Genomic DNA, 16477 nt, shown 5'->3' with positions numbered 1-16477 from the left:
GCTTCTCCCACACAAGATTGAAGGGAGACTACTTACTGTCGAGTGGACACTGGGTCACTGGGGGGGGCGGGGAGCACAAGCGTAATCGAAAATAATCGCCACTTATCGATGTGTAAACTTTCTTGGTGAAGAGCACTTGGAGGACGTTCTTGATAGCTTCAGAACTATTGCGAGTAAATTGTATTTGATGAATACTTAGCTGCACAAATATGCGAGTTTTTTTAAGATTCATTTGTTGGCTAATGCGTGGAGAGGATTCTCTGAATTGTTTTCAAGCCTGTTTTGAGAGTGGGGAGAACATAGGGAAAAAGAGAGGTACCATTTGAATTCTTGCACTCCGCTCATCGGAGCTCCAGAATATTTTATCTATTTTCATTTTTATGCTACTGGCTGTGATTCCTCTCTCGCTTCTCACACCAAAACTAGCCATTATATCTCGCTCCCCTCCGCCGAAGGCGCACACTGCACGAGAAAGAGTGTGTGTGTAAGAGAGAGAGAGAGAGAGAGAGAGAGAGAGAGAGAGAGAGAGGGGTTGCGTTGGCACTGCAAATTCGATTTGTTCATTCTGGCTATAATAATAATCTATTCTGATCGTAACTCTGCAATCTGGTAGTTATGATCATCCAGATTCTGCGGTTTTGTATCTTCAAATTTTTGATGTGAACGGTCCCAGCAAAAGTGCAAAGTCTTTCGATAGTCCCGGTTAATTCTCGATAAATCTGACTTGCAATCAAGCACATGCCTTGCATTGACTTTTTAATCTTTATACTCTGCTTCCGTTGGGGCTTTTTCGTCGAATTTTGACTTGATTCCCAGTAGAAAGTTCCCATAAGTAAACGACCAAATGTACCTCTGTCGACAGCCGCTCAGCGGGAAGCAGGGCAGCGTTTAAGAGGACATTCAACGAGATGTTCATTTAGAACTTGGCTAATTCGCTTGCAGTATCTAAAACAGATATAAACGGGAGTTGGCTCGATGGAGAAACTTTTAATTGGACCAAAGAAAAGCACATTTCGAACAACTTCAAATGGAGCCCTGAGGAATTGTTGGCAGCAGCAGCAGCAGCCGATGGCAGGACTAGTGACAACTTAAGTGCTATGTTTAGTTGGTTTGTAACTATTGTCCCACCTGCCCCTTGCCCCCACCACCGTCCGCCCTTCTCTCTCTACCTCTCAGTGCCCCTAGAGCTGCGAGCGCAGACATACTCCCGGTGTAATTCCTTTAATCGATATAATGTCAAATTAACAGTGCTCAACATCGCTAATGACAACCGAAAACAGCCTCAAAGGATGGAGTGGGGACGACAATGCTTTTGACACCGCAGTTAAGTTCTGACCGCTCCACCACCGCACAAAATCGAATTAGGAGGAGGGTGGTGGGGGTGGAGCTTTGGGGATCCCCCATGAATACTCCATTAATGCATTTCACACCTCAGTCCCTTTCCCTTCGCTCCCTCAATGTCCCATTAGTTACACAAAGGAAGATGTTTGATTAAATAACCAGCGATATAGTATACACAGATGTTCCACGCCCACATATACTATATAAATGCATCCCCCACGAACTGCCACGAACTGCCTCGAGCCCCGCCCCCGCCCCCGCCCCCGCCACCGCCATCGCCACCGCTGTCGATTTCCATTTCCATCTGCAACTCTCCTTCGTGGGGGGATCGACATTTGCAATTGCATTTGCCTGATACGCTTCATTTGGCTGAAACTCAAATTCGATTAGCCAAAAGTGTTTGTGTCCGTATCGGAATCCGATTCTGTATTCCTGCCGTATCCTATCGCTGTCTGTACCTGCACCTGGCAGCGTGTGTCCATCGTCCATCACCGTGTATTCGAAATGTCCTGAAGTCTGTGTCCACATCACGACGAATGCCAATAACGCAAAGTCCTGGCTTATATTCCTGCCAAAAGGCACTGCCATCGGGCCATGGTACAAGTATGGTTGGGCATGCACGGTGGTTAGGTGTTGATTGGCAACAAAATCAGAGGAGTGGACCAGAGTAGCGGCAAAGTACCGTCCAGAGTGGGGGCAGAGTGGGCCCCGAGTGGGGCCAGAGTGAAGCCAGAGTGGAGCCAGAGTGCGGGCAGACTGCCGTTCGCCATGCAAAAGTTGCAAATGCCAAAGAACAAACAGCAACAGCAATAAAAAGAATCGGTATCGAATCGAATCGAATGGAATCGAAGCGAATGAAATGGAATGACTACTGCAGGAACTTGTTGCATTCACCCCCCCTCCACCAGATGGGGAGAACCTGCTTCTGGGGAGGGTCTCTCCGTATGTGTGTGCGTCTGTGGCAAGGTTGCACTGTGGTTGGGATGGTGTCGGATGGATTTTCATGCGCAAATACATTTGACAGCTGCTAGCCGGGGTTAGGATAGTGTTCTTACCCTCTCTCTTACTCTGGAACGTTGGATGTGTCTGAGCTATGACTGGATTTGTTGCGGATAATCTGTGCTATATTCCAATCGCATGTCAATAGTCCACTGTTCCATTCCAATTACATTAATCTTGCAATCTATTATTGAATCCCAGTGTTTTTCTCCACCTATTCCAAGGCAATCCCAATGCTATTCTCGTTTCATGTTCCACCACTGGCATTCCAATTGATCCTTTTTCGTTCCAGACGTATGTCAATGTTCCACTGCATCACTCATTCCTCTCCTCTCTCTTAACAATCGACAATTGATTGATGCCCGTTTTCTGCCTAAAATCCCTGCAAGAATTGGAAAGAGCATAACAGATTCGTTCTCTTTTCCTATTCCCCGAATCTCTCTTTTGTTTTGGCGTCCTTTTCCTCGCTTGTTTTTCGCTTCTTTTTGTTGCATACTTTGTGTGATTTTGCGACGAGCTTGTCAACACCGAATGCCGCTGAGGTGGGATTGGTGGGGCCAATGCGATGGCGGCCAACGAATGGCTTAGAAACGGAGAAAGGCCGGTGCTTCCCCAATGCAGAGTTGTGATTTGTTTTTTCCAAATGCATTTCATCTGCATATTGACCAGGTTTTCCTGTTCCCTGTTCCCAGTTCCCAGTTCCTCGTTCCGAGTTACCCGTTCCAGTTTTCCGAGAGACACAGACAGACAGAGAGACCCCACCTATGCCGTGCCGTTCTTTTCCATCCGTATTGAGCATAATTTTTTAAGCACATTTCAAATCAATTTGAGTGTTAAGCTCTGTCCGACTGACCAATCAGTTGGCCATGTGGAAATGAATGGATCACAGGTCACGGGTCACAGGGAGGAGCGAATGCGAATGCGAATGCGAACGTGAATCCGATTCCGATTCCAATTCCAATTCCGAATGCTAATGCGAATGGATGGGAGGCCGGACGGGAGGCCCTGGAGAGTGGAATGCTCTGTTAATCATTTAACTCAATTAGATATAATTAAGTTGGGTTGCCATTTTTTATCCGTTTGTTTGTGGGGCATTTTTAATGAACCAGCCAGCATTCTGGCTGACTGCCTGAAACACCGGGTACGGGCACGGTGTGGGAAATTGTATACGACAGTTATGTACATACATCTGTACGGGAGTCTGAAACATGCGTATAAATATTTCATTATCAATTAATTCCAAATGAAACGTGCTGCTCTTCCTGTTAATTTCATTCAAATTTTAAGACTATTATTTGATTTCAAAAGTCTGTTTTCATTCCGTGTCATTCCATTCAATTTCAGCTATTTTTTTTGTTTGTCCTGAAATGGAAATTATCTCCTTCATTAGCTTTCATTTCATTTGAGTTCAATAGAACCACATTTTACTGCACTATCTCTATTTCTATGTCTTTCCTATTAAACTCCTGGCATTAAACTCTTGGCATTAAACTCTCGCCATCCCACAACGCTTTCAAATCAAAATCCTTCTCAGGCTTGTGCGCCGTACAGCAATCCCCAGAGACCATGGACTGCCCTGAAGTGCCGTGCCGCCCATTGTCCAGGAGATTTCAGATAAAGTGACAGACTAGACAGCCACATCAATCCGCTTATACGCCAGTGGCTACATTGCACCTCCCGCCTAATCGCCCCACCCCCCCCTCAAATCCGTAACACTTTCCTCCTGTCATTACCTGTAATTTGAATGGTGCTTTTCGATAGATTTTAGATACAAAGATACGGAAAATGTTTGTGTTCAACAACTCATTTTTGAGTGCTCCTTTCGGAGTTTATCCAGTCATTTCCACGAAGTGAATTTACTTCACATGTCCGCTGTTCCCGACATAAAAACAATCAGAAGAGTAGATATATCTACAATTTATATAGCAAATATTTGTAAATATTTTGCAAGTCTTTTATTCGGTAGTCCAAGATCTACTCGAAATCTTTTCAGCCCCGTTTTCAGTTCTTTAATTCCACTTGGACTTGTTTGCTTTTCCGCTTCCGTTCCATTCCACAGGTCCGATTTTGTGTGTATAAATTACAAACAATACCATTCGCTTAATGGTATTTCATGTTTAATTTAATCAACTTTTTGTTTTGGCCAATTTCCTGGACCCTTTTAAATCGCATTCTCCCTCATCCGTTCGCCAAAACCTCATTCTTAAGCCATTTGTTGATGGTGGAAATTTCTCCCAAAGCACCCAAAGGTAGGCAGCACTTTTTGTTTGCCATTTTAGATGCAAGAAGCAAGAAAAAAGTTTTCCATGGATTTGTGATTCTGATTTGCGTGTGTCCAAGCAAAGCCAAGCGAAGAAAAACAAGCAAACAACTCAGGAAGAGCGAATCTCCGACTCAAACTCAAAACACAGACACACTCACACTCACTCACACACAGATACTCCAGCCCACACACACGCAAGGAGCCCACTTTCCCTCTTTCTGACAAGTTTGACCGACGCGTCGTTGGTCCTCGCCATCGGTTCAGCCAACTTGTTGCACGATTGCAAGCATCCGGCTCACAACAGTACGACTACGACTACGACTACGACTACGACCTGTGCGTGGGCGGGGCCAGCAGGCCCTGAGCTGAGTGCAAAACGTCGAGCCATGTGTATGTTGTGACGAGTGCAATTATGATGAACCTGCAATTGGATGCAAAAGCACAGTTAAAGGCGTCGTTTCAATCAGTCCAAAGGCACCTTTTTCCCACGATAATTTCCCCTTTTGCATGCACAGAGGGTGCACGGACTTCAATCAAACATTTGCCGAGCGAAAAGCTTTCATCTACTAATAATAGTATATGGATATAAAGATACCTTCTATAATTTCAAGATCTAAAAATGATATACATATGTAGATAGTTTTAGGAAAAGCGTAAATGGAAGGTGGCTGGCCCCCTAGTTATATTTATAATTATAGTATATATATATTTTTTATTTTTCTGAATACCCTACCAATTATTAATTATAGCGGGACTGCTAGGGTATCAAAAACCACGACCGCCAAAACTTTATGGTTTTTTCTGACCCCCGTTTTATCAAAAATCCTCCTCCTTTCCGTGTGTGGGTGTTTCTGTAATTGTTGTGTTGATAATTAACTGAAATCGCATTAATAAAGTTGCTCGAAAACGCGCTTTATGTGTGATGCGTGTGCGTGTGTGTGTGTGTGTGTGTGTGCCAGGGATGAGCTCGTGCCACTTTCGTGCTCGTGATTGCTTTCCCCTTGAAAATATGTACTTGAAGTTGTGTACATAATGTATGTAAATGGTATAACGATGCAAGAGGAGGCATTCAATTAAGCGTAATTAAATTAAGGAAAGTCTTTAACGAAGCCAACTCCTTTATGATGCACAGCGAGTCCCCTTAACGCTACGTTAATATCACTATTTCACTCACGTTCACAGGACGATTAAATGATTTCATCGTAATTATACAATTTATATTTATTTGTACCTACAATTTCGAACGCATCCTGCAGGAAGCGACTAATAACCGAAACCGGATCACCATAATGACGACATATATGCGATGATTTTATGTGTTCCGTGGGTATAACCCTTATTTTCAAGGGTATATGCAATTCGATGCCCTTAGTTCACCTTTTAATTCGTTAAGGCCTTTGAGCCCTTTTATACACATATGTACTCGAATCCCTTTGATAATCAATTCAAAAAGAACCTGTGCTTATCATTTAATTCAACAGTTGAATTCAAAAGCCACTTTCACGTCAATCATTGAACGCAGCTGTACCTATTTTGCTCCTTTTTCCTGTTAACTGTATTCGCTTTACTTTACATTTACATTTTTCCTTGAATTCGCGAGTGTAATTTTGAAAAATGATACATTCCATTCATTCATATCAGATGGAAATTATAAATTTGTAAACTTGTTAGTTCCCCAAGGTTTTTCGAATTCAATCATCAAGGTGCAGGTAAAAGGGTTTCGCCATAGTTTAACCAGGATTTGTTTCAAAATCGGAAGACTAAAATTATGTTTCTCTGTTTTTTATATTATATATACATATATATATATTATTATATATACATATATCTATATACATATGTATGTGTGTGCATATTGTATTTTTATCTATAATGCTATAAATGCAATTGTTGTATAATTTGAACTCTAGCATAAGGAATGGAACTCTGTCCCAAGGAAATTAAAATGATCTTCTATGTACAAAATAACACTCAGTCAGAGGAAGCATAGATAGTGATGGTAATGGTGGTACTGATGGTGGATGTTGCTTTAGAGTTTGTCCTGTGGACCAAATTTTTGGGGCGACATCGCAGTGGGGATTGGGGATGTACATATGTAGCTCTCAGAGGTGATCCCACACCCCTGTTCCACTTCCACATATTATTGGAATGATGTTGATTCGTTGTACAAATATCCCGTTAGTGAACGGAAACATTCGTTCTGAATGGCATCCCTCGTTCGATTTGGGACTCGGGATTCGCGAATGCGAATGCGAATGGCACTCGTAACTGCCTGACGATCGTGAGTCACGCTGCGGTACACAACTCCGATCTGGCATCTCTGGTGGCAGAGCTTTCCCTCTTCAATACTTTTGTGTGCGCCATGGAGGTCGCCGCAGCGCATACAAACTTTTAATTGGCAGGCGACGAAGTTGACCTGTGACCCCTGGCGGGGGACAGACACGCACACATTCATATGAACGCAGAGAGGAGCGAAAACAATTTTTAAGTGCATTTTGAAATGCATGCACATTTTATTTCGCATCTTTCTCTTGTGTGCTGCTGCTGCTGCTGCTGCTGTTTCTGCTTTTGCACTCATTTGCTGCTCATCCCAAAAGGAGTGGAAACTGAAGGCTATACAATCGGAGACAGAGAGAGGGAGCGAGAGAGAAATAGCAGAGAGCTGGCGACGGAGGCACGCACACAACTTGCAATTGCATTACATTTTGAATACATTTTCGTATGGGTGCGTGTGTGTGTGTGTGTGTGTGTGTGTATAATTTTAATGCAATGCAGGGGAAAAACGCCAAGTTTAATAGCCAAAATGTGTTGTTAACACACTTAAATAATCAGGACGAAAATGCGAGGGGAAGCAGGCCAAAGAGAGGGCCAAAAGCAATAAGAACTTACATATTTATTTAGCCCACTCGTACATGCATTTTCCATTAAACCCCTCCTGTGCAGTAAATTTTCACTGCGAACAAAAGTTTGCGCAAAATCATCAAAAGTGCGCATCCACTAATTATTATCCTCCTGCAGCAGCTTCCAGCCGCAACACCAACCTGTGGAGGAGTACAAAAACTATGCCGAAAGTCACTCAAAGACACTCACTTTCATATGTAGCCGCCTTCGAGGGGTAATTCTGCTGAGGCAATACTTCAGCGCACCCACGAGGCAGTCATTCGACACAATTGTTAACAAATTTCAAACAGCAGCAGCAACAAAAAACCGTACATTAATTAGCCGCTGCTGCAGCGATTTTCCCGACGATCCGTTCGGCATCGCTAGGAGTTACGGTACACCGAAAGTCACTCAAAGACCGTTCAAATGTAACCGCCTTCGATGGGAATCTGCTCACTCAAACGAAGGCCAGGCGCCAGATGGCGCCAGTCGGAGGGCCGTTTGCTTACTCCAGCACGAGTGCTTATTCCGATAGTCTGTGGGACAGTGGAACCAACGTGATTTTCTTTGAGTGATTTTCACATTGTGGCATTAGGTGATCGTCTATACGACCATTTTCTTATATGTATATGAATGTACATACCATAAAGATACAAATATACTCTAAATGACATTATTAAACGGAATTCATGAACAAAATTCACTCAAACTAAAATTTTCCTTATCTTTTTATAGCATTATACCTTCTTAGAGATGTTATTGTACAAAAACATATATTCGTTTTGATTTACTCATGAAATATATATTATTATTATTGAATGCTTTCATTTGAATAGCTTAAGAAATATAAATATTGACTGTAATTTCCATTCCCTCTTCCTATGCAGAAAAACATGCATCGTATATTTATACATTTATTAAGGGAATTATTATTTTATGCCTTTAATTACAACAATGCAATACAACTAACCTCTTGAATCCCGAATATTCCACCAATATCAACAGCTTCACATTTGGCGCAATGCAGACCACTGTGCGACGCTGGCTGGCACTGCTGTGGCTGCTTGTCGCTGCCTCTGCTCGTGCCGACGTCAACGTTGGCGTCGCCGTCGCCGGAGCCAAACCAAGCTGGCCCACCAATGCTGCTCTTCAGCAGCAGCACAGTTTGTTTTCTGCCTGCGCGCATAACGGTTGTTCTTGCCGACTACGTCGCATCGTCGTCGTCATTTTCGTCGTCGCTCGTCGTTCGTCGCTTTCGGTTGCTCCACTGCTGCTGCTTCTGTGTTTTGAAACACCAGACCGGAGTAGGAAGAAGTCTAACGAAGCAAATGGTTAATAAAAGAAACAACATTAAAAGCAGGCGCAAGAGAAGTAAATAAAAGTTGTCCTATTCCATTCCCCCGATCTCCGTCTCCGTCTCTCGCTCTTTCTGTTTCTCTTGTGTTTTTTTCTGGGAATTGTGCAGCGATCGCGCGCGCTGCTGCAGCGATCCCTCAGTCTCCCTCTCACCCAACATTTTTGTTACTATTTTTTTGTGTTTCATTCTGTTTTTTTGTGAGTGTATGTGAGTGAAAACAAGCAAAACAAAAAGGAAAGAAATGCGCCAAAATGAAAACAAAAAGAGCGCCTAAAACATATTTTATAAACAAAATTAAATAACTTTTTGGTTCGAATTCGAACTTGAGAATGTGTCTGTGAGTTTGTTTGTGTGTGCGTGAGAGAATTGCATATGGGAAAAACTGGTTCTTGCAACCAGTCCAAAAAACAAAAGTCCAAAAGCGAAAAAGGGTTCAAACAAACAGCAAAAGAGAGAGGCAAGCATTTGCCGAGTGAGAGAGTCTGGTCAGAAGAGAGTGGAGTGGATCGTGGTTGTGTGTAGCGTGGCGAGAGAGCGAGAGAGACGATTCCAATTAAATTTGTGGCCTGGCTTTGTCCAAGGTGTTCCTTGTTTAAGGTGAGGCATTGCCGATCCCCCGAGCTGTTGTTTCGGCTCTGTCGCTGTCAATCTCTTATGCTCATGCCGCATCGAAATTAAAATTAGTTTAATTGTGTTTGGCTGCTCGCTGACATGCCTCACCTTATTTAAATACACCTTGGGCTTAGTTTGGCGGCTGATCGTGAGCGCTCTGTCTCTCTCTGACCACAGACGTTTGGTTTTAAAGCGTGCCTCCCTCTCTTTTCCTCTCTCTGACTCAGAGCGAACGCGCTCTGTCTTTCCCGCTGCTGCTACCTGTGGCAGGTGTGCCTATGACTGTGTGTGTGTGTGTGTGTTTGTGTGTGCGTCTGGGCGAATGACTGACACAAAGCAAATGAGAAAACTAAAATAACGTTTACCATGTTTCATGTTTTCATGTTTTGGTTAATGTTTGTTCTCTCTCTTTCTCATTCTCTCTCCCAGAGTCAACATGAATTAAGAAAAACGCAAGAAAATTCAAAAACAATTTAACTTTAATCAAACAAAACCAAAAAAAAAAAACAAAAAAAAAAGCCAGAAGCAGCCAAAAAGAATCAACGATATCGAAGAAAAGCAGCCGAAAGAGAGAGAGCCCAAAATGATGAGAGACCAGCGGCGATCTTTAGCGTCGTCGCTGCGTCGCAGTCGTCGTCAGCGCGTCGACGTCAACGAAGCAGGAACACGAATGTGGCTCAAAATATCGCTGTCGCAGTCGCAGTCGCTGGTAACGTCGCTGCTTTTGCTGGCAGCGCTGCTGCTGCTCAACGCGGACAGCTGCTCATGTTACGCGGGTAAGTGCTGCTCTCCCTTATAAACTCGGCTTCGTGCTTCCCCCTCCCCCATTTTCGGTTCTCGTTTTTCCTTTTGAGGTTCTTTCGGTTTCAAGAAAAACAAGTACATACAAAACAAACAGCCGTGGGAATTTCGGAAGCCCGAACGGCGGGCGCATTCGACTCTTTTTCGATGTCGAATTTCGTCGATCGCATACGATTTCGATGTGTTTTGCGTCTTATCAAGAGTAGAAACCCCTGAAAGGCGTACTTGCAGTGGATCTTCGCCCCGTCGGTGGCGGGGGTGGTGGCCCAATTCACATTTTAAACCCAAAATATTTGCACTTTTGTAGAATTTGAATGTGAGAACACTAGCGATAAGGTCTTTCGTCGTCTGCTACTTCGCTGTGTGAAAATTTTCAACACTTTTCCACGATCTGCCGGAATTTGTGTTCTTATTTTATTTAGTGTTTTTTTTTTACGAATTTCTTCTTCTTTATTGTTTTCTGTGAAGAGAAAATGGAACCGCCCGTGGCTGTTATGCGAACCATCAAGAAGTAACTGTAAGATGATAGGCAAGGTCTTGAGGCCCAAAGAGACACAGTGTTGACGGTTCCTCCGAGGAAATAGCAGAGGATCCACTTGGGAAGATTCTCCCGAACTGAGAATTGCAGAACTTGCAATTTCGCTGGGACTGGAAATCATCTCGTGTTGAAAAGAATCTCTCTCTCTTGGAACATGTGGGAATGCAATTTGTGTAATCTCCGGGCGTACCTTTCGCTGGGTAGTTCTTCGACGAGATGTTCTGCCTTATCGCCTGTGAGCCGTACTGTACACGCGTACACGTTGCATGCCCCCAATTGTATTTGTGCAATATTTGCATAGCCGGGAGGCCTGGACAACCAAATATAAGCTTCAGGGGTACAACGTATATAATACCCACTTAAATCAAATATTTAATACAAAATCAACAAATTTCCGATTCGAATTTCGCGGCACTTGGATAACCTCCAACCCTCCAACCCCCCCACCCCCTCGCATTTTCACTCATTTGTGGGGCGATTGTTGTTGTTGTTGGTGGTTGGGGAGGGGCTAGGGGGTACCACAATGGGTCCCTCAGGCTGATTGTTCAGGCTCTGTTTGTGCTGTTTGGAGGCTATTTCGGTATTCGGTATTCGGTATTCGGGCCTCTGGTTTTTGCGGGGGCGTTCCTTGAAGCTTGAAATCGTTGTTCGAATTGTTCAACTCTACAGATAAAGATACTGGAGTGTTCAGAATCGAGAGATATTCCACTGAAATATTTCGATGTACCTCTCCCTCTTTTCGGATGTTATCCGTTCGCTTATGGAACCTTTCTGCAGCGACTGATTTGCACGAAGGCAGAAATTCTATGGACTATTTTTTTTTTCCTGGTGGCAGGTGCATGTCAAACTGTATGCACCCCTCCACCTCCCTCCGCACGAAGAAAAAGGAAGAAAAGAGAGGAGAGAATCATCTAAAATCTGACAGAAAATGCAAATTGTTTGTCCAGCTGTTTATACTTTCGTCTCTCATCTGTTTCTTCTGCCGCCTTTGGGTGTTTCTTGCCTTCTTTGCTTCGCTTTTTTTTTTTGTTTTTTCTGTGCCGCCTCCTTTCTGCTTTGCTAAGACATTTGTGGCATCATCTCTCGGGTTACAAGGCAAACAGAACAAGTGACGTCAAAACTGAATCCGAAACAGCACTACATCGAAGACAGTTTTATAATTGGCTTCAACTTTCAGTTGTTCTGTTGCATGCACCTTCTGTCCATGCCACGGACACGACTGTCTGTCTCTCCGTCCGTCCGTCTGACTGGTCTATTCATTAACTTGTGACATCTATTTAACAGCGCAGGGAAATCGCTTTTCCAACCAAAAGCGAATAACAAAGAATTCTAAATTCCAGCCAATCCGAAGATTGTACACCTTTCCCCCATTTCTGCCCCTCGCTTGCCTCACAAAGATCCTCCGATTCAATATATTCCCATTCCCAACAACAAAAAGTCCCAAACTATTCCTTTATATCTAGAAAAAAACATATATAAAAATAAATATATTTATTCATAATAACCCTAGAGAGTCTAAGACCTTAGTATAGCCTATAGCTCCATCTCTCTTGATAGATTCTAATTCGAAACTATGATCGTAGATACGGAAGACGGAAAACTAGAAGAACAAATTATAGAGCATTCGAGCAACAGAAAACAGCAACTACATAGATCAAAATATTTTGCAAAATATTTAAGAATAATATAACATGAAATATAATTCATAAATTAAGAATATTGAGGATGAAAACTATATTCAGAAATCGTTTTGGGGGAATATCTTTTCAATTGGCAGATTAAATGACAGGAAAAATGCACGGAAACCGCCTGTTGCTGTGTGACTCATGGGGGGGGAGGGGAGGGGGGGTTTCTTGGTAATACAGATGCTTGGCCAAATTTATAACACCCTCAACCTCGGCGTAGGGCATAAGGAAACCCGCAAAACTGTAAAATCCGTCCAAAAGAAACACGAAATGGCTTTTTAAGCTCTTTTTGCGCTGCGTAGCGTAGCAGCGAAGGGTGGGGAGGGGAGGGGAGGGTCGGAGAGGGGAAGGAGGAAGGTTAAGGCGACAAAAAAGAAGCGAAAACGTTTAAAAAGATTGTCCAAGGGAATTGACTGTGAAAGATACTCGTATAAGATACTCCAAGTGGGGTACACGGGGCATATATAGAGCATGATGGATGGATGGTGCGTTTCGTAACTGTAATTCACAGACAAGTGTAATACCATGTAATGCTCTTCCCTTTGTTTTTCTCCGTTTGCGGTACGCGGAGGCTGATTTCAGCGATAGTTTGTTTTCTGCATAAACGTCTTGGCATTAAATGCCCACCTTTTCCGATAGACTCCAAGAATGAGATGCGGCTTATCCGTTTATACCGTTTATCCGCTTACAGATCTTAGAGAGCCTTTACGAATATTATATGAATAAAAAATAATTCCTTTTTCGACTTTTCCTGAGTTCAAATGCAAAAATTGGTTGGAAAAAAATACAACAAAAAAATTATTCATCTTGCACTCGAAAGATTAATATTTCCCAGACGATAAACAGTTTTTGAAACCAATTGATTGCTGCATTCATTGACATCTACAACATTTGTGTTGCGAGCTGATTTCTTAAAAAAAAGTAGAGTAAATTATAAATAAAAACCATTTGTTTTAAACTAAATCAAACAATTTTTAAACCAAAAATTAAAATGTTTTTTATTGTAAAAAAGTCAAATAAGCTACAAATTTAATTGAAATACTGAATATAATAAAATAAAAATATTCTTAGAATAAAATTAAGTTATTTAAAATTATTTTTTTAATACAAAATATAATTTCATTAAAAAAATGTGTAAAATAAAATAATTATATTTTTAAATTAAAAAATATGAAATTTATTTTTGTATACAAATTTTTTAATTAAAAAAAAATATAAAATTGGGATAAAGACCAGAAGAATTGTTGTCCTGCCAAGTAGTAAAATATTTTTAAAAATGCCAAAAATAGCTTCAGATGGAATCTTGTTTTCTTCGTATATTTTTCCACATAATTGAGCAAACGTTTGAAAGATATCTATATTTGTGCCCATCATTGGATAATGTATGTAATACTGGGAAATCTATTGTTGGTTTGCTTTGAGGACATGGAAAATCATTCAGTTTTCATTAACAATTTTCGATTTGGGAGGTAGTCCAATCCCCAGAGAAGAAATCATCAACGGACAAAGGCGCGGCATTAGAGATTCCCCCCCCTTGGGGGTGGGGCATGATTTTTGCTGCATGATTAGTTGCGTTTCATCCATCCATCCAACCATCGCTATGCTGCAATTATTCAAATGCGAAATGACAATCGAATTTAAATTTAAATTTAAATTATTTAAAAATCATTCCCCCGCCCCGCTCCAACGAAGCGGCTAAACACTACAGGACACCCTTTGTTTTGTGGGTATTTTTCGGAAGGTTTCCCCATCAGCATACCCCTTGCTCGAGGGTATGCTAACATTTTAGCTTCCGACTAATTAAATGAGGAATTTCGTGTTGGCTTTTGTTTGAGGCGGCACCCGAAATGGATCATCGCTGACCGCCATCGAGCGACCGCATTCGATAAATCACATTTTTCCAGCGGCCGCCGAATATTTTGCTGCGTCAAAAATTGATTGACCCACAAAATGGTTGTTGTGGAGGCACGGGGCATTATTCTTATTCATTTCTATTGACATTTGTGAGGCGGGAGAATGCGACGATCGGGATTTGCATTTGACAAATATTTGTGTGCACACACGCAATGATTTTGCTCCCAAAAAAAACAACGGGAAAAGCCGCAGCCAGCAGGCAGCAAAGGCACACACGACACGTTTTCCACCGATGGAGGACACCAGCGCGTCGGTAATTCCATCTGAAGAAGAACTGTCACAATTTATACTTATTTTTTATAGTTTTTAGTATAAAAATTAGAGTCCGAGGGGAGGCGGAGGCATGTTCATATTTTTATCGGCTCATCGGCGCCATGTTTTGATGGAAAATTGCATTTATTTGTGTAATTGAACGATTTCATGGGTGAAAAAGTAAAGGAATTGCTGGGCAGAGAGGCACAAAGGGTGATGCAAAGATAGAGGAAGGGGGGAAGGGGGCGCTCATAAATAACAACAATAATAGTTATCAACGATCTGTTGACACTCGGTACAGGGCCCAGGCAGGGCCCTCTCGGCCAAAATTGTTGTGGCATGTGGGGAGGGATGGGGCGGGGGGATGGGGCGAAAAATCAGCACAAAAGCTGTAATGCCAAATTACAACCAACGCAACGGGGAGGCGGGTGCAAGGGGGCGGTGGGGGGGATGTAGGGACATTGTGTTTTTGACCATCAAAAGCGGTGTCCCCTGATCCCCTGGCTCGGCCCTTTGGAATGTCGGCCCTCTTCCCGCAATGCAGTTTTCCACGGAATTATTTTGTTTTGTTTTTTCTTTGTTTTTTTGGCCAAAACCCATATATGATGGGGCCTTTGCGTGGCCGTCCCTAAAAGTCCATTGGATTGGCTCCCAGGGAGCGCCGAATGCGTCTCGCACAGTTTGAGATTATGCCCAAAGGAAGTGCATTTCAAACCGCAGTCCACCGCCCCAAACGGCAGCCCAAAATCTGCAAAAGAGAGCAATGGGTAGCGCCCCGTGGGATATCCTTCCTAAGGCAGAACTATTGTGATCCTAGCTAGCCGTTTTGATGCAGAAATGTGCGACTTTCGATATTGAAAACTGCAGATCGATTTTCGGTATCCGAGTGTAGTGGATCTCAAACTTCAGACCTGTGGCACTGGGCTTGGGCAAGTGCATTTCAAACTGCATTCCAAGCGGGATCTTTCGAAATCTTTGGCCTACAGTTTTCGAGCGTCGAATGCGCGGCGAGCGTGTGCCCCTCAAACTGTGCGTGCCCCTCAAACTGTGCGTGCCCCTCAAACTGTGCGTGCCCCTCAAACTGTGCGTGCCCAATTGCTGTTAATTGGCCCGAACAAATACATACACAATACACACACACCGGTGGAGCCACACAGGTGCTTTGTGTGTGTTTTTGCTTTGTTTTACTTCATTTCTGCTTGCCACGCATTTCAATTAGCATTGAAATCCACTTGCCACACATAAAAGAAACTTCAAAAGAAGCACAAGAGCAATAAATGCAATCAGAAATTGTAAAAATCCACCCATGCAACCAACCACCCCACCCACCCCTTCCACCCCTCTCACCCTCCCACCCCTGCACCTCCACCGATGCACAACATTCTCTTTAACCTTACCCGAAAATTTTGATTTTTTTCCCCTTTTTTTACACATAAATTTATAAATATATATTACAGCAACAAAGAGCATAGTTTTTCGGTGTTTTTGCTGTTAATGAAGCACGTATGAATGAATGAATGAATGAATGCCATTGGCTCTGAAGTACAGTCAGAATTGACTAATTGAAATCACAAACTACACCCACTGCCCCCCCCCCCCCCCCCAGTACCTTCTTTTGCATTGTTTTCTTGGATTCCACAAGAATTTCATTGCCCAAACCCCCCGCTCCCCGCCACCATCCAATTTTGTGTTCAATGTTCAATTAATATGCGAAAGAAGTAGAAAAAGAAGAACTCGAAGAAGAGAGAGAGAAACAAAGCCATAGTCAAGAGTCAGAGATACCCTGTAATCGGGGGTACATTGGAATATTTGCAATCTTCTTCGAGATCTCTTCG

The 16477-nt window shown here is 42.8% G+C and overlaps 1 protein-coding gene across 17 annotated transcripts in view; it reads left to right on the top strand.

The window, feature by feature from the left end:
* Positions 1 to 1091: 1091 nt before the first annotated feature.
* Positions 1092 to 16477, top strand: part of sdk (sidekick cell adhesion molecule) — a 94655-nt gene continuing 79269 nt past the window's right edge. For 6 of the 17 annotated variants that reach the window (XM_033385518.1, XM_015185916.2, XM_015185911.2 and 3 more), the window contains exons 1-2: positions 8611 to 8854; positions 9882 to 10228. In XM_033385518.1, the coding sequence (XP_033241409.1) occupies positions 10036 to 10228 (193 nt within the window). In that variant the 5' untranslated portion in view covers positions 8611 to 8854; positions 9882 to 10035. Of the gene's footprint in view, positions 1109 to 8608; positions 8855 to 9105; positions 9178 to 9881; positions 10229 to 16477 lie in introns of those variants that run through there. The other 11 variants (XM_033385521.1, XM_033385520.1, XM_033385519.1 and 8 more) reach the window with 6 other exon arrangements.

The sequence above is a fragment of the Drosophila pseudoobscura genome, chromosome X (genome assembly GCF_009870125.1).
Source record: "Drosophila pseudoobscura strain MV-25-SWS-2005 chromosome X, UCI_Dpse_MV25, whole genome shotgun sequence".
Lineage (NCBI taxonomy): Eukaryota > Metazoa > Arthropoda > Insecta > Diptera > Drosophilidae > Drosophila > Drosophila pseudoobscura.
The sequence above is the reverse complement of the archived record's forward strand: the minus strand, read 5'-3'. Positions and strand labels throughout refer to the sequence as shown.